General features: G+C 44.6%; 1 protein-coding gene across 1 annotated transcript in view; it reads left to right on the forward strand.

Moving 5' to 3' along the window:
* Positions 1-23,617, forward strand: part of LOC122553148 (adenylate cyclase type 8-like) — a 243,660-nt gene extending 220,043 nt beyond the window's left edge. The window contains exons 17-18 of the mRNA XM_087990986.1: positions 12,694-12,820; positions 22,676-23,617. Coding sequence (XP_087847112.1) covers positions 12,694-12,820; positions 22,676-23,040 — 492 coding nt within the window. The 3' untranslated portion in view covers positions 23,041-23,617. The remainder of the gene's footprint in view (positions 1-12,693; positions 12,821-22,675) is intronic.
* The last annotated feature ends 1,110 nt before the right edge of the window (positions 23,618-24,727 follow it).

Genomic DNA, 24,727 nt, shown 5'->3' on the forward strand with positions numbered 1-24,727 from the left:
TGATCGAAATGTGGTCACTGAGCAGAGTGGGTATTTGATCTAAATGCTGTCACTGAGCAGAGTGGGTATTTGATCTAAATGCTGTCACTGAGCAGAGTGGGTATGTGATCTAAATGCTGTCACTGAGCAGAATGGGTAACTGATCTAAATGCTGTCACTGAGCAGAGTGGGTAACAGATCTAAATGCTGTCACTGAGCAGAATGGGTAACTGATCTAAATGCTGTCACTGAGCAGAGTGGGTATTTAATCTACATGATGTCACTGAGCAGAGTGGGTATTTGATCTAAATGCTGTCACTGAGCAGAGTCGGTATTTGATCCAAATGCTGTCACTGAGCAGAATGGGTCACTGATCTAAATGCTGTCACTGAGCAGAGTGGGTATTTGATCTAAATGCTGTCACTGAGCAGAGTGGGTATTTGATCTAAATGCTGTCACTGAGCAGAGTGGGTATGTGATCTAAATGCTGTCACTGAGCAGAATGGGTAACTGATCTAAATGCTGTCACTGAGCAGAGTGGGTATTTAATCTCCATGATGTCACTGAGCAGAGTGGGTAACAGATCTAAATGCTGTCACTGAGCAGAATGGGTAACTGATCTAAATGCTGTCACTGAGCAGAGTGGGTATTTAATCTACATGATGTCACTGAGCAGAGTGGGTATTTGATCTAAATGCTGTCACTGAGCAGAGTCGGTATTTGATCCAAATGCTGTCACTGAGCAGAGTGGGTCACTGATCTAAATGCTGTCACTGAGCAGAGTGGGTATTTGATCTAAATGCTGTCACTGAGCAGAGTGGGTCTTTGATCTAAATGCTGTCACTGAGCAGAGTGGGTCTTTGATCTAAATGCTGTCACTGAGCAGAGTGGGTATTTGACCTTAATGCTGTCACTGAGCAGAGTGGGTATTTGATCTAAATGCTGTCACTGAGCAGAGTGGGTATTTGACCTTAATGCTATCACTGAGCAGAGTGGGTATTTCATCTAAATGCTGTCACTGAGCAGGGTGGGTATTTGACCTGAATGCTGTCACTGAGCAGAGTGGGTATTTGACCTTAATGCTGTCACTGAGCAGAGTGGGTATTTGACCTTAATGCTGTCACTGAGCAGAGTGGGTATTTGACCTTAATGCTGTCACTGAGCAGAGTGGGTATTTGATCTAAATGCTGTCACTGAGCAGATTGGGTAACAGATCTAAATGCTGTCACTGAGCAGAGTGGTTATTTGACCTTAATGCTGTCACTGAGCAGAGTGGGTATTTGACCTTAATGCTGTCACTGAGCAGAGTGGGTATGTGATCTAAATGCTGTCACTGAGCAGAGTGGGTATTTGATCTAAATGCTGTCAATGAGCAGAGTGGGTAACAGATCTTAATGCTGTCACTGAGCAGAGTGGGTAATTGACCTTAATGCTGTCACTGAGCAGAGTGAGTATTTGATCTAAATGCTGTCACTGAGCAGAGTGGGTATTTGATCTAAATGCTGTCACTGAGCAGAGTGGGTCACTGGTCTAAATGTGGTCACTGAGCAGAGTGGGTCACTGATCTAAATGCTGTCACTGAGCAGAGTGGGTAGCTGATCTAAATGTGGTCACTGAGCAGAGTGGGCATTTGATCTAAATGCAGTCACTGAGCAGAGTGGGTATTTGATCTAAATGCGGTCACTGAGCAGAGTGGGTATCTGATCTAAATGCGGTTACTGTGCAGAGTGTGTCACTAATCTAAATGCTGTCACTGAGCACAGTGGGTATTTAATCTACACGATGTCTCTGAGCAGAGTGGGTCACTGATCTAAATGCTGTCAATGAGCAGAGTGGGTAGCTGATCTAAATGCTGTCACTGAGCAGAGTGGGTATTTGATCTAAATGCAGTCACTGAGCAGAGTGGGTATTTGATCTAAATGCGGTCACTGAGCAGAGTGCGTATCTGATCTAAATGCGGTTACTGTGCAGAGTGTGTCACTAATCTAAGTGCTGTCACTGAGCAGAGTGGGTATTTGATCTAAATGCTGTCACTGAGCAGAGTGGGTATTTGACCTTAATGCTGTCACTGAGCAGAGTGGGTATTTGATCTAAATGCTGTCACTGAGCAGAGTGGGTAACAGATCTAAATGCTGTCACTGAGCAGAGTGGGTATTTGACCTTAATGCTGTCACTGAGCACAGTGGGTATTTGACCTTAATGCTGTCACTGAGCAGAGTGGGTATGTGATATAAATGCTGTCACTGAGCAGAGTGGGTATTTGATCTAAATGCTGTCACTGAGCAGAGTGGGTATTTGACATTAATGCTGTCACTGAGCAGAGTGAGTATTTGATCTAAATGCTGTCACTGAGCAGAGTGGGTCACTGATCTAAATGCTGTGACTGAGCAGAGTGGGTCACTGATCTAAATGCTGTCACTGAGCAGAGTGGGTAGCTGATCTAAATGTGGTCACTGAGCAGAGTGGGTATTTGATCTAAATGCAGTCACTGAGCAGAGTGGGTATCTGATCTAAATGCGGTTACTGTGCAGAGTGGGTATTTAATGTACATGATGTCACTGAGCAGAGTGGGTATTTGATCTAAATGCTGTCACTGAGCAGAGTGGGGATTTGATCTAAATTCTGTCACTGAGCAGAGTGGGTATTTGATCTAAATGCTGTCACTGAGCAGAATGGGTAGCTGATCTAAATGCTGTCACTGAGCAGAGTGGGTCACTGATCTAAATGCTGTCACTGAGCAGAGTGGGTAGCTGATCTAAATGCTGTCACTGAGCAGAGTGGGTCACTGATCTAAATGCTGTCACTGAGCAGAGTGGGTATTTAATCTACATGATGTCTCTGAGCAGAGGGGGTATTTGATCTAAATGCTGTCACTGAGCAGAGTGGGTATTTAATCTACATGATGTCTCTGAGCAGAGGGGGTATTTGATCTAAATGCTGTCACTGAGCAGAGTGGGTATTTAATCTACATGCTGTCACTAAGCAGAGTGGGTATTTGATCTAAATGCTGTCACTGAGCAGAGTGGGTATTTGATCTAAATGCTGTCACTGAGCAGAGTGGGTAACAGATCTAAATACTGTCACTGACCAGAGTGGGTCACTGATCTAAATGCTGTCACTGAGCAGAGTGGGTATTTAATCTACATGATGTCTCTGAGCTGAGTAGGTATTTGATCTAAATGCTGTCACTGAGCAGAGTGGGTATTTAATCTACATGCTGTCACTAAGCAGAGTGGGTATTGAATCTAAATGCTGTCACTGAGCAGAGTGGGTATTTAATCTACATGATGTCTCTGAGCAGAGTGGGTATTTGATGTAAATGCTGTCACTGAGCTGAGTGGGTATTTAATCTACATGCTGTCACTGAGCAGAGTGGGTATTTGATCTAAATGCTGTCACTGAGCAGAGTGGGTATTTAATCTACATGATGTCACTGAGCAGAGTGGGTATTTGATCTAAATGCTGTCACTGAGCAGAGTGGGGATTTGATCTAAATGCTGTCACTGAGCAGAGTGGGTATTTAATCAACATGATGTCACTGAGCAGAGTGGGTATTTGATCTAAATGCTGTCACTGAGCAGAGTGGGTATTTAATCTAAATGCTGTCACTGAGCAGAGTGGGTATTTGATCTAAATGCTGTTACTGAGCAGAGTGGGTCGCTGATCTAAATGCTGGCACTGAGCAGAGTGGGTATTTGATCTAAACGCTGTCACTGAGCAGAGTGGGTATTTGATCTAAATGCTGTCACTGAGCAGAGTGGGTACTTGATCTAAATGATGTCACTGAGCAGAGTGGGTATTTGATCTAAATGCTGTCACTGAGCAGAGCTGTGTATTTGATCTAAATGCTGTCACTGAGCCGAGTGGGTCCCTGATCTAAATGCGGTCACTGAGCAGAGTGGGTCACTGATCTAAATGCGGTCACTGAGCAGAGTGGGTATGTGATCTAAATGCTGTCACTGAGCAGAGTGGGTATGTGATCTAAATGCTGTCACTGAGCAGAGTGTGTAACAGATCTAAATGCTGTCACTGAGCAGAGTGGGTAGCTGATCTCTAAATGCGGTCACTGAACAGATTGGGTAACAGATCTAAATGCGGTTACTGAGCAGAGTGGGTAGCTGATCTCTAAATGCTGTCACTGAGCAGAGTGGGTATTTGATCTAAATGCTGTCACTGAGCAGAGTGGGTCGCTGATCGAAATGTGGTCACTGAGCAGAGTGGGTATTTGATCTAAATGCTGTCACTGAGCAGAGTGGGTCGCTGATCGAAATGTGGTCACTGAGCAGAGTGGGTCACTGATCTAAATGCTGTCACTGTGCAGAATGGGTAGCTGATCTAAATGCTGTCACTGAGCAGAATGGGTATTTAATCTACATGATGTCACTGAGCAGAGTGGGTATTTGATCCAAATGCTGTCACTGAGCAGAGTGGGTATTTGTATCTAAATGCTGTCACTGAGCAGAATGGGTATTTGATCTAAATGCTGTCACTGAGCAGAGTGGGTATTTGTTCTAAATGCTGTCACTGAGCAGAGTGGGTATTTGACCTTAATGCTGTCACTGAGGAGAGTGGGTATTTGATCTAAATGCTGTCACTGAGCAGAGTGGGTATTTGATCTAAATTCTGTCACTGAGCAGAGTGGGTAACAGATCTAAATGCTGTCACTGAGCAGAGTGGGTCACTGATCTAAATGCTGTCACTGAGCAGAGTGGGTATTTAATCTACATGATGTCTCTGAGCAGAGTCGGTATTTGATCTAAATGCTGTCACTGAGCAGAGTGGGTATTTAATCTACATGCTGTCACTAAGCAGAGTGGGTATTTGATCTAAATGCTGTCACTGAGCAGAGTGGGTATTTAATCTACATGATGTCACTGAGCAGAGTGGGTATTGAATCTAAATGCTGTCACTGAGCAGAGTGGGTATTTAATCTACATGATGTCTCTGAGCAGAGTGGGTATTTGATCTAAATGCTGTCACTGAGCAGAGTGGGTATTTAATCTGCATGTTGTCACTAAGAAGAGTGGGTATTTGATCTAAATGCTGTCACTGAGCAGAGTGGGTATTTAATCTACATGATGTCACTGAGCAGAGTGGGTATTTGATCTAAATGCTGTCACTGAGCAGAGTGGGTATTTAATCAACATGATGTCACTGAGCAGAGTGGGTATTTGATCTAAATGCTGTCACTGAGCAGAGTGGGTATTTAATCTAAATGCTGTCACTGAGCAGAGTGGGTCGCTGATCTAAATGCTGGCACTGAGCAGAGTGGGTATTTGATCTAAACGCTGTCACTGAGCAGAGTGGGTATTTGATTTAAATGCTGGCACTGAGCAGAGTGGGTATTTGATCTAAACGCTGTCACTGAGCAGAGTGGGTATTTGATCTAAATGATGTCACTGAGCAGAGTGGGTATTTGATCTAAATGCTGTCACTGAGCAGAGTGGGTATTTGATCTAAATGATGTCACTGAGCAGAGTGTGTATTTGATCTAAATGCTGTCACTGAGCAGAGTGGGTCCCTGATCTAAATGCGGTCACTGAGCAGAGTGGGTAACAGATCGAAATGCTGTCACTGAGCAGAGTGGGTCGCTGATCTAAATGCTGGCACTGAGCAGAGTGGGTATTTGATCTGAACACTGTCACTGAGCAGAGTGGGTATTTGATCTAAATGCTGGCACTGAGCAGAGTGGGTATTTGATCTAAATGCTGTCACTGAGCAGAGTGGGTATTTGATCTGAACACTGTCACTGAGCAGAGTGGGTATTTGATCTAAATGCTGGCACTGAGCAGATTGGGTATTTAATCTACATGATGTCTCTGAGCAGAGTGGGTATTTGATCTAAATGCTGTCACTGAGCAGAGTGGGTATTTAATCTGCATGTTGTCACTAAGAAGAGTGGGTATTTGATCTAAATGCTGTCACTGAGCAGAGTGGGTATTTAATCTACATGATGTCACTGAGCAGAGTGGGTATTTGATCTAAATGCTGTCACTGAGCAGAGTGGGTATTTAATCAACATGATGTCACTGAGCAGAGTGGGTATTTGATCTAAATGCTGTCACTGAGCAGAGTGGGTATTTAATCTAAATGCTGTCACTGAGCAGAGTGGGTCGCTGATCTAAATGCTGGCACTGAGCAGAGTGGGTATTTGATCTAAACGCTGTCACTGAGCAGAGTGGGTATTTGATTTAAATGCTGGCACTGAGCAGAGTGGGTATTTGATCTAAACGCTGTCACTGAGCAGAGTGGGTATTTGATCTAAATGATGTCACTGAGCAGAGTGGGTATTTGATCTAAATGCTGTCACTGAGCAGAGTGGGTATTTGATCTAAATGATGTCACTGAGCAGAGTGTGTATTTGATCTAAATGCTGTCACTGAGCAGAGTGGGTCCCTGATCTAAATGCGGTCACTGAGCAGAGTGGGTAACAGATCGAAATGCTGTCACTGAGCAGAGTGGGTCGCTGATCTAAATGCTGGCACTGAGCAGAGTGGGTATTTGATCTGAACACTGTCACTGAGCAGAGTGGGTATTTGATCTAAATGCTGGCACTGAGCAGAGTGGGTATTTGATCTAAATGCTGTCACTGAGCAGAGTGGGTATTTGATCTGAACACTGTCACTGAGCAGAGTGGGTATTTGATCTAAATGCTGGCACTGAGCAGATTGGGTATTTGATCTAAATGCTGTCACTGAGCAGAGTGGGTATTTGATCTAAATGATGTCACTGAGCAGAGTGGGTATTTAATCTACATGATGTCACTGAGCAGAGTGGGTATTTGATCTAAATGCTGTCACTGAGCAGAGTGGGTATTTAATCTGCATGTTGTCACTAAGAAGAGTGGGTAACAGATCTAAATGCTGTCACTGAGCAGAGTGGGTAGCTGATCTCCAAATGCGGTCACTGAACAGAGTGGGTAACAGATCTAAATGCGGTTACTGAGCAGAGTGGGTAGCTGGTCTCTAAATGCAGTCACTGAGCAGAGTGGGCATTTGATCTAAATGCTGTCACTGAGCAGAGTGGGTATTTGATCTAAATGCTGTCACTGAGCAGAGTGGGTAGCTGATCGAAATGTGGTCACTGAGCAGAGTGGGTATTTGATCTAAATGCTGTCACTGAACAGAGTGGGTATTTGATCTAAATGCTGTCACTGAGCAGAGTGGGTAGCTGATCGAAATGTGGTCACTGAGCAGAGTGGGTATTTGATCTAAATGCTGTCACTGAACAGAGTCTGTCACTAAACTAAATGCTGTCACTGAGCAGAGTGGGTATTTAATCTACATGATGTCACTGAGCAGAGTGGGTCACTGATCTAAATGCTGTCACTGTGCAGAGTGGGTATTTAATCTACATGATGTCACTGAGCAGAGTGGGTATTTAATCTACATGATGTCACTGAGCAGAGTGGGTAACAGATCTAAATGCTGTCACTGAGCAGAATGGGTACCTGATCTAAATGCTGTCACTGAGCAGAGTGGGTATTTAATCTACATGATGTCACTGAGCAGAGTCGGTATTTGATCCAAATGCTGTCACTGAGCAGAGTGGGTCACTGATCTAAATGCTGTCACTGAGCAGAGTGGGTATTTGATCTAAATGCTGTCACTGAGCAGAGTGGGTATTTGACCTTAATGCTGTCACTGAGCAGAGTGGGAATTTGATCTAAATGCTGTCACTGAGCAGAGTGTGTAACAGATCTAAATGCTGTCACTGAGCAGAGTGGGTCCCTGATCTAAATGCTGTCACTGAGCAGAGTGGGTAACAGATCTAAATGCTGTCACTGAGCAGAGTGGGTATTTGACCTTAATGCTGTCACTGACCAGAGTGGGTATGTGATCTAAATGCTGTCACTGAGCAGAGTGGGTATTTGATCCAAATGCTGTCACTGAGCAGAGTGGGTATTTAATCTACATGATGTCACTGAGCAGAGTGGGTATTTAATCTACATGATGTCACTGAGCCGAGTGGGTATTTGATCTAAATGCTGTCACTGAGCAGAGTGGGTATGTGATCTAAATGCTGTCACTGAGCAGAATGGGTAACTGATCTAAATGCTGTCACTGAGCAGAGTGGGTAACAGATCTAAATGCTGTCACTGAGCAGAATGGGTAACTGATCTAAATGCTGTCACTGAGCAGAGTGGGTATTTAATCTACATGATGTCACTGAGCAGAGTGGGTATTTGATCTAAATGCTGTCACTGAGCAGAGTCGGTATTTGATCCAAATGCTGTCACTGAGCAGAATGGGTCACTGATCTAAATGCTGTCACTGAGCAGAGTGGGTATTTGATCTAAATGCTGTCACTGAGCAGAGTGGGTATTTGATCTAAATGCTGTCACTGAGCAGAGTGGGTATGTGATCTAAATGCTGTCACTGAGCAGAATGGGTAACTGATCTAAATGCTGTCACTGAGCAGAGTGGGTATTTAATCTCCATGATGTCACTGAGCAGAGTGGGTAACAGATCTAAATGCTGTCACTGAGCAGAATGGGTAACTGATCTAAATGCTGTCACTGAGCAGAGTGGGTATTTAATCTACATGATGTCACTGAGCAGAGTGGGTATTTGATCTAAATGCTGTCACTGAGCAGAGTCGGTATTTGATCCAAATGCTGTCACTGAGCAGAGTGGGTCACTGATCTAAAAGCTGTCACTGAGCAGAGTGGGTATTTGATCTAAATGCTGTCACTGAGCAGAGTGGGTATTTGATCTAAATGCTGTCACTGAGCAGAGTGGGTCTTTGATCTAAATGCTGTCACTGAGCAGAGTGGGTATTTGACCTTAATGCTGTCACTGAGCAGAGTGGGTATTTGATCTAAATGCTGTCACTGAGCAGAGTGGGTATTTGACCTTAATGCTATCACTGAGCAGAGTGGGTATTTCATCTAAATGCTGTCACTGAGCAGGGTGGGTATTTGACCTGAATGCTGTCACTGAGCAGAGTGGGTATTTGACCTTAATGCTGTCACTGAGCAGAGTGGGTATTTGACCTTAATGCTGTCACTGAGCAGAGTGGGTATTTGACCTTAATGCTGTCACTGAGCAGAGTGGGTATTTGATCTAAATGCTGTCACTGAGCAGAGTGGGTAACAGATCTAAATGCTGTCACTGAGCAGAGTGGGTATTTGACCTTAATGCTGTCACTGAGCAGAGTGGGTATTTGACCTTAATGCTGTCACTGAGCAGAGTGGGTATGTGATCTAAATGCTGTCACTGAGCAGAGTGGGTATTTGATCTAAATGCTGTCAATGAGCAGAGTGGGTAACAGATCTTAATGCTGTCACTGAGCAGAGTGGGTATTTGACCTTAATGCTGTCACTGAGCAGAGTGAGTATTTGATCTAAATGCTGTCACTGAGCAGAGTGGGTATTTGATCTAAATGCTGTCACTGAGCAGAGTGGGTCACTGGTCTAAATGTGGTCACTGAGCAGAGTGGGTCACTGATCTAAATGCTGTCACTGAGCAGAGTGGGTAGCTGATCTAAATGTGGTCACTGAGCAGAGTGGGCATTTGATCTAAATGCAGTCACTGAGCAGAGTGGGTATTTGATCTAAATGCGGTCACTGAGCAGAGTGGGTATCTGATCTAAATGCGGTTACTGTGCAGAGTGTGTCACTAATCTAAATGCTGTCACTGAGCACAGTGGGTATTTAATCTACACGATGTCTCTGAGCAGAGTGGGTCACTGATCTAAATGCTGTCAATGAGCAGAGTGGGTAGCTGATCTAAATGCTGTCACTGAGCAGAGTGGGTCACTGATCTAAATGCTGTCACTGAGCAGAGTGGGTATTTAATCTACATGATGTCTCTGAGCAGAGTGGGTATTTGATCTAAATGCTATCACTGAGCAGAGTGGGTATTTAATCTACATGCTGTCACTAAGCAGAGTGGGTATTTGATCTAAATGCTGTCACTGAGCAGAGTGGGTATTTGATCTAAATGCTGTCACTGAGCAGAGTGGGTAACAGATCTAAATGCTGTCACTGAGCAGAGTGGGTCACTGATCTAAATGCTGTCACTGAGCAGAGTGGGTATTTGATCTAAATGCTGTCACTGAGCAGAGTGGGTATTTAATCTACATGATGTCTCTGAGCAGAGTGGGTATTTGATCTAAATGCTGTCACTGAGCAGAGTGGGTATTTAATCTACATGATGTCTCTGAGCAGAGTGGGTATTTGATCTAAATGCTGTCACTGAGCAGAGTGGGTATTTAATCTACATGATGTCACTGAGCAGAGTGGGTATTTGATCTAAATGCTGTCACTGAGCAGAGTGGGGATTTGATCTAAATGCTGTCACTGAGCAGAGTGGGTATTTAATCAACATGATGTCACTGAGCAGAGTGGGTATTTGATATAAATGCTGTCACTGAGCAGAGTGGGTATTTAATCTAAATGCTGTCACTGAGCAGAGTGGGTATTTGATCTAAATGCTGTCACTGAGCAGAGTGGGTCGCTGATCTAAATGCTGGCACTGAGCAGAGTGGGTATTTGATCTAAACGCTGTCATTGAGCAGAGTGGGTATTTGATCTAAATGCTGTCACTGAGCAGAGTGGGTATTTGATCTAAATGATGTCACTGAGCAGAGTGGATATTTGATCTAAATGCTGTCACTGAGCAGAGTGGGTCCCTGATCTAAATACGGTCACTGAGCAGAGTGGGTAACAGATCTAAATGCTGTCACTGAGCTGAGTGGGTAACAGATCTAAATGCTGTCACTGAGCAGAGTGGGTAGCTGATCTCTAAATGCGGTCACTGAACAGAGTGGCTAACAGATCTAAATGCGGTTACTGAGCAGAGTGGGTAGCTGATCTCTAAATGCTGTCACTGAGCAGAGTGGGTATTTGATCTAAATGCTGTCACTGAGCAGAGTGGGTAACAGATCTAAATGCTGTCACTGAGCAGAGTGGGGTATTTGATCTAAATGCTGTCACTGAGCAGAATGGGTAGCTGATCGAAATGTGGTCACTGAGCAGAGTGGGTATTTGATCTAAATGCAGTCACTGAGCAGAGTGGGTATTTGATCTAAATGCGGTCACTGAGCAGAGTGGGTATTTGATCTAAATGCGGTCACTGGGCAGAGTGTGTCACTAATCTAAATGCTGTCACTGAGCAGAGTGGGTATTTAATCTACATGATGTCACTGAGCAGAGTGGGTCACTGATGTAAATGCTGTCACTGTGCAGAATGGGTAGCTGATCTAAATGCTGTCACTGAGCAGAGTGGGTATTTAATCTACATGATGTCACTGAGCAGAGTGGGTATTTAATCTACATGATGTCACTGAGCAGAGTGGGTAACAGATCTAAATGCTGTCACTGAGCAGAATGGGTAGCTGATCTAAATGCTGTCACTGAGCAGAGTGGGTATTTAATCTACATGATGTCACTGAGCAGAGTGGGTATTTGATCCAAATGCTGTCACTGAGCAGAGTGTGTAGCTGATCTAAATGCTGTCACTGAGCAGAGTGTGTATTTAATCTACATGATGTCACTGAGCAGACTGGGTATTTAATCTAAATGCTGTCACTGAGCAGAGTGGGTATTTGATCTAAATGCTGTCACTGAGCAGAGTGGGTATTTAATCTAAATGCTGTCACTGAGCAGACTGGGTATTTAATCTAAATGCTGTCACTGAGCAGAGTGGGTATTTGATCAAAATGCTGTCACTGAGCAGAGTGGGTATTTGACCTTAATGATGTCACTGAGCAGAGTGGGTATTTGATATCTAAATGCTGTCACTGAGCAGAGTGGGTATTTAATCTAAATGATGTCACTAAGCAGAGTGGGTATTTGATCTAAATGCTGTCACTGAGCAGAGTGGGTATTTAATCTAAATGATGTCAGTGAGCAGAGTGGGTATTTGATCTAAATGCTGTCACTGAGCAGAGTGGGTATTTAATCTACATGATGTCACTGAGCAGAGTGGGTATTTGATCTAAATGCTGTCACTGAGCAGAGTGGGTCACTGATCTAAATGCTGTCACTGAGCAGAGTGGGTATTTGATCTAAATGCTGTCACTGAGCAGAGTGGGTATTTAATCTACATGATGTCACTGAGCAGAGTGGGTATGCGATCTAAATGCTGTCACTGAGCAGAGTGGGTATGTGATCTAAATGCTGTCACTGAGCAGAGTGGGGATTTGATCTAAATGCTGTCACTGAGCAGAGTGGGGATTTGATCTAAATGCTGTCACTGAGCAGAGTGGGTATTTAATCTACATGATGTCACTGAGCAGAGTGGTATTTAATCTAAATGATGTCACTGAGCAGAGTGGGTATTTAATCTACATGATGTCACTGAGCAGAGTGGGTATTTAATCTACATGATGTCACTGAGCAGAGTGGGTATTTGATCTAAATGCTGGCACTGAGCAGAGTGGGTATTTAATCTACATGATGTCACTGAGCAGAGTGGGTATTTGATCTAAATGATGTCACTGAGCAGAGTGGCTATTTGATCTAAATGTTGTCACTGAGCAGAGTGGGTAGCTGATCTCTAAATTTTGTCACTGAGCAGAGTGGGTAGCTGAACTTGTTTCCACTGGACTGTTGCTGCAATTATAGTCAGTGTATCTCGCAGCAACAAATGATTTCAATGACTGCCCATGTCAAGAATGGTGAGTGTAAAACATGGTCCAGTATTCCTGAAATGCTTTCATCATTGCACCCCAATGCCATGAAGGAATAATGCTGAGATTGTGTTTCAGGATAATGGTCCTGGCATCGGTGCTGATTGGACACACCTGTGTTGCCTGGCAGACTTTGCCCTCGCTCTGGAAAACACCATGGAGGAAATTCATCGACATTCCCACATCAATTTTAAACTCCGTGTTGGTAAGTCTCCATACAGGATCAGTCAGAATAGATTGAGAAAATGCTGAAATGTTCATTACAGATGGTATACAGAATAGAGGGATGGAAACATCACTCCAGATTATGATGGTCTGAGCGGATGTCATTACTGGATAAGTCATAGTCCAGACTGAAACGTGGCTTGATCGATTAGGTTTTGGTGTGTTTTGATTCTGAGAAAGTTGTCTGTCACTGAATTGTAAACACTCAATGCTGCAATTCTATGTTTGAACAATAGAACAGAAGCTATTTCTTAACAAAAGATAAATAGAACAAATTGTACCATCTTTACAAGTTCAAAGACTTTTTTAACAGTAAAAGTATAATCCTGTCAATCTCAAAATACAAATTGAAGCAAAATTAAACAACATTTGTACCATAACCAAAACGTGCCATACTACAATAATGAAAACATACTCGTACAGTGCTCACACAGAGTTGGTGTAATCTAACACTCAGGTAGGATTAAGTCTCTTGTGACTTCACCTTTTAGTCTGGAACAGCAGGTCACTTCTTCCTCCTGCTAGCACACACCTAAGCTTCAGTGTATTCAGCTTCACGCCATGTCTTCAGGGCTTTATCACAACAGAGTTCGTCACTCTGGATTAACCCAGTTTATCGTATATTCAACCCTTAACAGAATCACTGTCCTGCACAGTCATCCTATGGCTTTTTAAGGCCACCAACACCTTCAATACCTCTTTGCTCCTTTTGTTAAACTCATCAAAAACCTCATAATCTATTTCCCGAATTCTGGACTCACAATCTCTTTTTCGAAGTGAAGATAAACGTGAACAAGCCATTTAATATCCTACTAATATTCTCAAACTCCTGCACAGATTGCCCCTTGGTGCTCAATGGACCCTCCCTAATCTGACGCTCCCTAACCTTACCCTCCCTAACCTTACCCTCACTAATCTTACCCTCCCTAATCTTACCCACCCTAACCTTACCCTCCCTAATCTTACCCACCCTAATCTTACCCACCCTAATCTTACCCACCCTAACCTTACCCTCCCTAATCTTACCCACCCTAACCTTACCCTCCCTAACCTTACCCTCCCTAACCTTACCCTCCCTAACCTTACCCTCCCTAATCTTACCCACCCTAATCTTACCCACCCTAACCTTACCCTCCCTAATCTTACCCACCCTAATTTTACCCACCCTAACCTTACCCTCCCTAATCTTACCCACCCTAACCTTACCCTCCCTAACCTTACCCTCCCTAACCTTACCCTCCCTAATCTTACCCTCCCTAACCTTACCCTCCCTAACCTTACCCTCCCTAACCTTACCCTCCCTAATCTTACCCACCCTAATCTTACCCACCCTAATCTTACCCTCCCTAATCTTACCCACCCTAACCTTACCCACCCTAACCTTACCCACCCTAACCTTATCCTCCCTAACCTTACCCTCCCTAACCTTACCCTCCCTAATCTTACCCACCCTAATCTTACCCACCCTAACCTTACCCTCCCTAATCTTACCTACCCTAATCTTACCCTCCCTAATCTTAGCTGAAAATGTGTTGATGGAAAAGCGCAGCAGGTCAGGCAGCATCCAAGGAGCAGGAGAATCGTCGTTTCGGGCATGAGCCCTTCTTCAGGAATGAGGAAGGGTTTATGTCCGAAACGTCGATTCTCCTGTTCCTTGGATGCTGCCTGACCTGTTGCGCTGTTCCAGCAACACATTTTCAGCCCTGATCTCCAGCATCTGCAGTCCTCACTTTCTCCACCCTAATCTTACTCTCCCTAATCTTACTCTCACTAATCTGACCCACCCTAATCTTACCCTCCCTATTCTTACTCTCCCTATTCTTACCCTCCCTAATCTTAGCCTCCCTAATCTTAGCCTCCCTAACCTTATCCTCCCTAACCTTAGCCTCCCTAACTTTACCCTCCCTAATCTGACCCACCCTAATTTTACCCTCCCTAATCTTACCCACCCTAATCTTACCCTCCCTAATCTTACCCTCCCTAATCTTTCCCTACCTAATCTTACCCACCCTAATCTTACCCCCTAATCTTACCCCCCTAATCTTACCCCCCTAATCTTACCCCCCTAATCTTACCCTCCCTAATCTTACCCTCCCTAATCTTATCCTCCCTAATCTTACCCACCCTAATCTTACCCCCCTAATCTTACCCACCCTAATCTTACCCCCATAATTTTACCCTCCCTAATCTTACCCACCCTAATTTTACCCTCCCTAATCTGACCCATCCTAATCTTACCCACCCTAATCTTACCCACCCTAATCTTACCTTCCCTAATCTTACCTTCCCTAATCTTACCCTCCCTAATCTTACCCTCACTAATCTTACCCTCACTAATCTTACCCACCCTAATCTTACCCCCCTAATCTTACCCCCCTAATCTTATCCTCCCTTTTTTTACCCACCCTAATCTGACCCTCCCTAATTTTACCCTCCCTAATCTTCGCCACCCCAATTTTACCCACTCTAATTTTACCCACTCTAATTTTACCCTTTTTAATCTTACCCACCCTAATTTTACCCTTTCTAATCTTACCCACCCTAATTTTACCCTCCCTAATCCTACCCACCCTAATCTTACCCTCCCTAATCTGACCCACCCTAATTTTACCCTCCCTAATCTTACCCACCCTAATCTTACCCTCGCTAATCTTACCCTCACTAATCTTACCCTCACTAATCTTACCCTCCCTAATCTTACCCACCCTAATCTTACCCACCCTAATCCTACCCCCCTAATCTTATCCTCCCTTATTTTACCCACCCTAATCTTACCCTCCCTAATTTTACCCTCCCTAATCTTACCCACCCTAATCTTACCCCCCTAATCTTATCCTCCCTTATTTTACCCACCCTAATCTTATCCTCCCTTATCTTACCTACCCTAATCTGACCCTCCCTAATCTGACCCTCCCTAATCTGACCCTCCCTAATCTGACCCTCCCTAATTTTACCCACCCTAATCTTACCCTCCCTAATCTTACCCTCCCTAATCTTACCCACCCTAATCTGACCCTCCCTAATCTGACCCTCCCTAATTTTACCCTCCCTAATCTTCGCCACCCCAATTTTACCCACTCTAATTTTACCCTTTCTAATCTTACCCACCCTAATTTTACCCTCCATAATCCTGCCCACCGTAATCTTACCCTCCATAATCCTGCCCACCGTAATCTTACCCTCCCTAATCGTAACCTCCCTAATCCTGCCCTCCCTAATCTTACCCTCCCTAATCTTACCCTCCCTAATCTTACCCTCCCTAATCTTACCCTCCCTAATATTACCCTCCCTAATCTTGCCCTCCCTAATCTTACCCTCCCTAATCTTAACCTCCCTAATCCTGCCCACCCTAATCTTACCCTCCCTAATCTTACCCTCCCTAATCTTACCTACCCTAATCTTACCCCCCTAATCTTACCCTCCCTAATCTTAACCTCCCTAATCCTGCCCTCCCTAATCTTATCCTCCCTAATCTTACCCCCCTAATCTTACCCTCCCTAATCTTACCCCCCTAATCTTAACCCCCTAATCTTACCCACCCTAATCTTAACCCCCTAATCTTACCCTCCCTAATCTTACCCCCCTAATCTTACCCTCCCTAATCTTACCCTCCCTAATCCTGCCCTCCCTAATCTTACCCTCCCTAATCTTACCCACCCTAATCCTGCCCTCCCTAATCTTACCCCCCTAATCTTACCCTCCCTAATCTTACCCTCCCTAATCTTACCCACTAATATTTTTCAATGTCCCCTCTTTGCTCTCCTAATTGCTTTCTTCAGTAATCCCCTGTATTTGCTTTATTCCACTTGGACCACCATTGCTTTGCTGCCTTAGTTTGTATTAAAAGCCTTTCTCTTTTCCTTCTTATCCAGACCTGAATATTCCCAGGCATCCAGGGGTTCCCTGTGCTTATTGCTCCTACATTTTGCCCTCAAAGGACTCTTGTGGATTCCATTTTGAATGCTTCCTGTAGATTTACTCAGAAGTATATTTTCCCAGTCTACTTTAGACAGATCCTGTATTATTTCAATAAAACCTGACTCCGACCTCGGTCTAAAACTCCAGTTCTGCAACAAACTTAAAACATACTGTAATGAAAACAGAAATTACGGGTGGTACGGTGGCACAGTGGCTAGCACTGCTGCCTCGCAGCGCCAGAGACCCGGGTTCAATTCCCGCCTCAGGCGACTGTCTGTGTGGAGTTTGCACATTCTCCCCGTGTTTGCGTGGTTTCCTCTGGGTGCTCCGGTTTCCTCCCACAGTCCAAAAATGTGCAGGTTAGGTGAATTGGCCATGCTAAATTGCTCGGAGTGTTAGGTGAAGGGGTAAATGTAGAAGTATGGGTCTGGGTGGGTTACGCTTCAGCGGGTCGGTGTGGACTAGTTGGGCCGAAGGGCCTGTTTCCACACTGTAGGGAATCTAATCTAATCTAATCGAAATTGATGGAAAAGCCCAGTAGGTCTGGCAGCATCTGTGGAGAGGAATCAGAATTAATATTTTGGATTGATTGATCCTTCCTCAAGACACTTCTGTTTTTGTTTCTAATTTAGAGCATCCACAGTGCTTTCAGTTTTTAAAACATAGTGTTGCCATCACGCTCATTAGAATGCTCTCCCATTGCCACCTCAAACACGTGTCTAGTTTCATTTCCCAGAGCTAGTTGCAACCTACCCAATGTTGGATTTTATGCATGTCTGTATAAAAAGTTCTACTGAATACATTTGAAGAAATCTGCTCCCTCTAAACCTTCACACTATTAATATCCCAATTAGGATTGAGGAAGTTGAAATTCCCTAATATAATTACCCTATTCTCATTTTCTCTTAGCTATGAGTGTTTCTCTTAAGGTTAAAAAAGAGCAAGTTCCAGAAATCGGTGGTAAATGCCAGGCAGCTTTGTTTACTTTAATGAGTTGCAAAACAAGTTAAAACAGACAAAGTAAAAACAGAAAAACTGTGGATGCTGTAAATCAGTAACAAAAACAGAATTTGCTGGAAAAGCTTAGCAGGTCTGGCAGCATCTGTGGAGAGAAATCAGAGTTAACATTTCGCGTTGAAGACCATCCAGTTGTATCAAATGTTATAAAGGAGAAAGGATTGAAACTTAATGGGCCATGTGGAATTGACTCGGGCACTGGAAACAATACACAGAAGCTGGAAGAACATGGCAAGCCAGGCAGCATCAAGAGCTCACGCTGCACAGTCCTCCTCACTGACAGCTGGAGACTGGTGCCAACATTGGGAGAGCTGTCTCACAGGCGAGGCAAGCACCAGCCTGACACAGTCACACTCACGGAATCCTACCTTACAATGTTCCAGACACCATCCTCACCATCCCAGGATATGTCCTGTTCCACCGGCAGCACTGTGGGATACTGTCAGGAGGGAGTTGCTCTGGGACTCCTCAACATTGACTCCAGATCTCATGAAGTCTCATAGCTTCAGGTTAAACATAGACAAGAAAACGTTCTGCTGATCACTACGTACTCCTCCATGTTGAACAATACTTGGAGGAAGCACTGAGGATGGCAAGGACACATCATGTCCTCTGGGTGGGGGATTTCAATGACCATCAAGAGTGGCTCAGCAGCAGAATGACTGATGGAGCTGGTTGGTGCCAAAGGACATTGCTGCTAGACTGGATCAGTGCCAGGTGGTGAGAGAACCGACACGGGGGAAAAACATCCTTATTGATCTGCTGGCTGCAGAAGCATCTGTCCATTACAGCCTCGATGGGCCAAATAGCTTGCTTCCGCACTGTAGGGTGGCGTGTCACTGACAGTCAGAGAGTAAGAGTGACCTCTGCACTGCCCTTGTGGAGACAAACTCTGTTAGTTCCTTCACCTCCTGTCACAGATCTAATCTCGCAGCTATGTCCTTTAGGGCCTGACCAGCTCAGTCAGTAATACTGCTGCCGAGCCACTCTTGGTGGTGGACATTGAGATTAATGCCCATCATGTTGTGTGGCACTATCACCGTGCTAAATGGGACAGACTTCGAACAGATCTAGCAACTCAAGACTGGACATCCATGAGGCACTGTGGGCCATCAAGAGCAGCAGAACTGTACTTCAGCACAATCTGTAGCATGGTTCAATGGAGAGTGCAGGGGGGCATGTCAGGAGCAGCACCAGGAATATCTGAAAATGATAAGGGGACATGAGATAGCTTTGGCAAATAGAATTAAGGAGAATCCAAAGAGTTTTTACAAATATATTAAGAACAAAATGGTAACTAAGGAGAGAATAGGGCCCCTCAAAGATCAGCAAGGTGGCCTTTGTGTGGAGCCACAGAAAATGGGGGAGATACTAAATGAATATTTTGGATCAGTATTTACTATGGAAAAGGATATGGAAGATATAGACTGTAGGGAAATAAATGGTGACATCTTGCAAAATGTCCATATTACAGAGGATGGATGTCTTGAAACGGGTAAAGGTGGATAAATCCCCAGGACCTGATCAGGTGTACCCGAGAACTCTGTGGGAAGCTAGAGAAGTGATTGCTGGGCCTCTTGCTGAGATATTTGTATCATGGATAGTCACAGGTGAGGTGCCAGAAGACTGGAGGTTGGCAAACGTGGTGCTACTGTTTAAGAAGGGTGGTAAGGACAAGCCAGGGAACTATAGACCAGTGAGCCTGACCTCGGTGGTGGGCAAGTTGTTGGAGGGAATCCTGAGGGACAGGATGTACATGTATTTGGAAAGGCAAGGACTGATTAGGGATAGTAAACATGGCTTTGTGTGTGGGAAATCATGTCTCAAAAACTTGATTTAGTTTTTTGAAGAAGTAACAAAGAAGATTGATGAGGGCAGAGCTGTAAATGTGATCTATATGGACTTCAGTAAGGCGTTCGACAAGGTTGCCCATGGGAGACTGGTTAGCAAGGTTAGATCTCATGGAATACAAGGAGAATTAGCCATTTTTATACAGAACTGGCTCAAAGGTAGAAGACAGAGGGTGGTGGTGGAGGGTTGTTTTTCAGACTGGAGGCCTGTGACCAGTGGAGTGCCACAAGGATCAGTGCTGGGCCCTCTACTTTTTGTCATTTACATAAATGATTTGGATGCGAACATAAGAGGTACAGTTAGTAAGTTTGCAGATGACACCAAAATTGGAGGTGTAGTGGACAGCGAAGAGGGTTACCTCAGATTACAACAGGATCTGGACCAGATGGGCCAATGGGCTGAGAAGTGGCAGATGGAGTTTAATTCAGATAAATGCGAGGTGCTGCATTTTGGGAAAGCAAATCTTAGCAGGACTTATACACTTAATGATAAGGTCCTAGGGAGTGTTGCTGAACAAAGAGACCTTGGAGTGCAAGTTCATAGCTCCTTGAAAGTGGAGTCGCAGGTAGATAGGTAGTGAAAATGGTGTTTGGAATGCTTTCTTTTATTGATCAGAGTATTGAGTACAGGAGTTGGGAGGTCATGTTGCGGCTGTACAGGACATTGGTTTAGCCCCTGTTGGAATATTGCATGCAATTCTGGTCTCCTTTCTATTGGAAGGATGTTGTGAAACTTGAAAGGATTCAGAAAAGATTTACAAGGATGTTGCCAGAGTTGGAGGATCTGAGCTACAGGGAGAGGCTGAACAGGCTGGGGCTGTTTTCCCTGGAGAGTCGGAGGCTGAGGGGCGACCTTATAGAGGTTTACAAAATTATGAGGGGCATGGATAGGATAAATAGACAAAGTCTTTTCCCTGGGGTCAGGGAGTCCAGAACTAGAGGGCAGAGGTTTATGGTGAGAGGGGAAAGGTATAAAAGAGACCTAAGGGGCAATGTTTTCACACAGAGGGTGGTACATGTATGGAATGAGCTGCCAGAGGAAGTGGTGGAGGCAGGTACAATTGCAACATTTAAGAGGCATTTGGATGAGTATATGAATAGGAAGGGTTTGGAGGGATATGAGCCGGGTGCTGGCAGGTGGGACTAGATTGGGTTGGGATATCTGGTCGGCATGGATGGATTGGACTGAATGGTCTGTTTCCACGCTGTACCTCTCTATGACTCTCAGAGCACTTAACGCATTAAGCCTACCAAGGTACTTCACAGGAGAGATTCTCAATCCACTTGGAGAGACAAGTTTGAGCTGGGATAGTAAGCATGCTTTGCCAGTGGGAAGTCATGCCTAACAATTTTGGTTGAATGTTTGGAGGTGGTGACTAGGTGTGTCAATAGGGCAATGCAGTTGATGTAGTTTATAAGGATATCAGCAAAGCCTTTGACAAATTCCCACACGAGAGACTGATGAAGAAGGTAAAAGCATGTGGGATCCTGGGTAACTTGGCAAATTGGATACAAAATTGACTAAATGGTAGGAGGCAGAGGGTAGTTGTAGAAGGCTGTTTGTGTGACTGGAGGCCAGTTTCCTGTAACATACCACAGGGCTAAGTGCTGGGTCCCTTATTATTTGTTAAAATCATTAATGAAGTAGGTGAGAATATGGACAGGTTTTTGTCTGGTTGGTTAACAGTGAGGAGGAAGAGTTTATGTTCTCAGAGGATAAAAAAGGATTGATAGAGCGTCAGAAAAGTAGATCAGTGGCAGATGGAATTTAACCCTGAAAAGTGTGAACTGATGCACTTTGGAAAAATTAACAAGACAAGGTGCTACTCAATGAATGTCAGCACACAAGGAAGCTCAGAGGAACAGAGGGGTCTTGGGATACTTGTCCACAGATCCCTGAAGGAGGCAGGACAGGGTAATAGGGTTATAACAAAGGCAGATTGGACACTTGCCTTTACCTGTTGAGGCACAGACTGTAAGAGCAGGGAGGTGATGTTGGGGCAGGACAGGACATTGGTCAGGCCCCAGCTGGAGGACTGTGTGCAGTTCTGGTCCCCACACTACAGGAAGGATGGGATTGTACTGGAGGGGGTGCAGAGGAACTTCACCAGGATGGTCCCTGGGATGGAACATTTCAGTGATGAAGAGAGGCTGGATAAGTTAAGGCTGTTTTCTTTAGAGTGCAGAATGCCGAGGGTGGGGGGGGGTCCTGATAAAGTTGTATGTGATTATTAGGGGCATGGAGACGGTGAATAGGAAGCATCTGTTCCTCTCAGTTGAATGGTCAGTAACAAGGGAGCATAAGGTGAAAGACAAGAGACTTCGAGTGTTGTTGAGAATGAAACCTCACAATCTTTACAAAGTACCTGGATGAGAACTTGAAATGTCATAACATTCAAAGCTATGGGCTAAGTGCTGCCATGCGTGACTTATGTTGATTTAGTGTAGTTTTCACAGTACACACTCAATGTGTTAAAGGGCCTCTTCTGTGCTTTTGACTCTGATTTTAAATCAACTGCAGGTAAAATTGCAGCAGGTTTTGTCTCAAGGTCTAAACTGTCTTTGGTTTCTCCAAAGGCCTTGCCATTGGGGATTGAATAAGCATATCAACTTGTGGCATTTAAGCCATTTTGTTTCCCCAAAATGCCAAACCTAAGATTATGTATCACCTGTTAGTCAAGCCACATCCCAGGGATTCTCTCTCCCTTGTCTTCTCCCTCCCATCTCTTTCCCTCCTGCTCCCTACCCACTCCCACTTCTCCCAGAACTGTATTGCCTCAGAGTTGATTATAAAGCTATAACGCATCAATCGTCAATGCGAATTGGCTATGACGTGATTGGTGAATTAGGAATACTGTTTTTAAAACACAATCTTGTAAACTGTGTGTTGGCTATAACGTGATTAGATTGCCAAAACTTTAAGAGTTATGTGTATTGTGCAATTTTTGTATAGCGCGGGTTTGCACAAGAAAGGAGCTATCGCATTATAGACGACAGCTAAGTAAGGTTGGTGAGTGTCTGCTGATAACTGCTGCTTTTGTCTTTGCCAGGATTTGCTCAAGGACCAGCAGTTTCAGGCGTTATAGGAGTTAAGAAGCCACAATATGACATCTGGGGTTCAACAGTGAATTTTGCCAGTCGCATGGATAGCACTGGCATCAGTGGCAAGATACAGGTGCCAAAGGAAACCTTCGACATTCTTGACACCCGTGGCTTTTCTTTCCAATACAGAGGCCGAGTTTTTGTCAAGGGTGTGTCTGAGAGGTTTGGTGAAGTTGAGACATATTTCCTGGAAGGGAGAGTCGCAAAGGCAGTGACACACAAATGGATGAGGAGGCAAAGTGCACAGCACTCCTTCTCTGTTATCCTGTCAGGCTTATCCCAGAAAAGACAGTCAGCAAGGTACCCTCTATGAGTGGATAAACTGATGCAGGAACAAATTCAACACATGGTCCAAGTTCTTTGGACTCCTTGGGAATTTCAGCTTCAAGAAAGCTGCCACCAAATTTAATTAGTTTCAAACTGTCATGGACAAAATAATGTTGTGAATTTATCGAGGAAAGACAATGTAAATGGTTATATATAACTGGACTGGACTGTGATTAGATAGAATGGTGCAAGACCAGGCTGTGAAAGGATTACGCAGTCCTTGGGTCAACAATTTTGTCATGGTCCAAGTACAATGAATGTGTAAATGCTGAGAATCCCGTCCCTGAGAAGGTGTGAGGTTCCCACAGCATGTTCTCAATTAGATGATACTAGCTCGATTCAAAGTTGGGCTGTGAGTTGGGGATTAGCAGCTTGGCTTCCAGTGATGAAATCCTGGAGCCAGCCAATGGTACCAGCACTGGCTGAGGACTGAAATGGGCAGAGCAGTAATGTGGCTCGGTCACTGTGTGTCACTGTCTCATACTCTGAGCACAGGAGCGGGTATCCAATGAAGCGCAGCCTAACACAGACAGGAATCTGCACAACAGCATGTGGAAATTGGAGATGGGGTAGGGAGGGGAGTGGGAATCAAAAGGAAACTCTAAGGGAAAAAAACACTATAGGATAAGTGTGTTAGCAAACTGTATGTCATACCAATGCGTCAATGTCATACCAATAACATTTGTACCATACTTATGCCACCTTAATATAATATACAAAGGAATAAGTCTTGAATTGGTGAGTATTTTATAGAGAGGAGGGTTGGGTTGGGTATTGCTACATGGGGAGGAATGGCTGTGTAGATGATGGTTACACAACACTTACACTGGACATTAAATTAGGCTTTAAAAAGACTGGGTAACCTTGTGCTGAAATCATTTTATTATAGTATTCCCATTGCCTTATCCAAAGGTTGGATCCTGTGGATCTTAGGAAGCCAAGGGCATGACCATCAACAGAAGAGTGATTGAAATCAGGATGCACATGAGGGCAAGAGATGGACAGTACTGTACAATCTCAGAGTGCGAACAGCCGGAGGAGGCAAAATGTGGGGGAGCCACACCGAGGGTAAAACGGATTGGGTAGAGAGAGTAGGGAGGCAAGAGAAGGAAAAGGCAAAGGATGGGGAACAGAGATTAGAGAGAGCAAAACAAAGGAAAGGGGAGAAGAGCAGAGTTTTCCACGGACACCACAATGAAACCATTGGCCATTCTCATCCTGTCTCCCAGGCAACTCAGCTCCAATCGAACATCCAACCTCATCCCAAAGTTTTCCCTGGATCTAATTGCAGAGACTGCAGTTCTCTAGCTGGGGCCCATACTGTAACTCTCTAGCTGGGGTCCATAGTGCAGCTCTCTAGCTGGGGTCCATACTGCAGCTCTCTAGCTATGGCCCACACTGCAGCTGTCTAGCTAGGGACCATGCTACAGCTCTCTAGCTGGGGCCCATACTGCAGCTCTCGAGCTAGGGACCTTACTGCAGCTCTCTAGCTGGGGACCATACTGCAGCTCTCCAACTGGGGACCATACTGCAGCTCTCTAGCTCGGGACCATACTGCAGCTCTCTAGCTGGAACCATACTGCAGCTCTCTAGCTGGGGTCCATACTGCAGCTCTCTAGCTGGGGCCCATACTGTAACTCTCTAGCTTGGACCGTACAGCAGCTCTCTAGCTG

Source organism: Chiloscyllium plagiosum, unplaced genomic scaffold, assembly GCF_037043375.1.
Source record: "Chiloscyllium plagiosum isolate Xiang-an unplaced genomic scaffold, Cpla_swu_hap1 HiC_scaffold_10, whole genome shotgun sequence".
NCBI lineage: Eukaryota > Metazoa > Chordata > Chondrichthyes > Orectolobiformes > Hemiscylliidae > Chiloscyllium > Chiloscyllium plagiosum.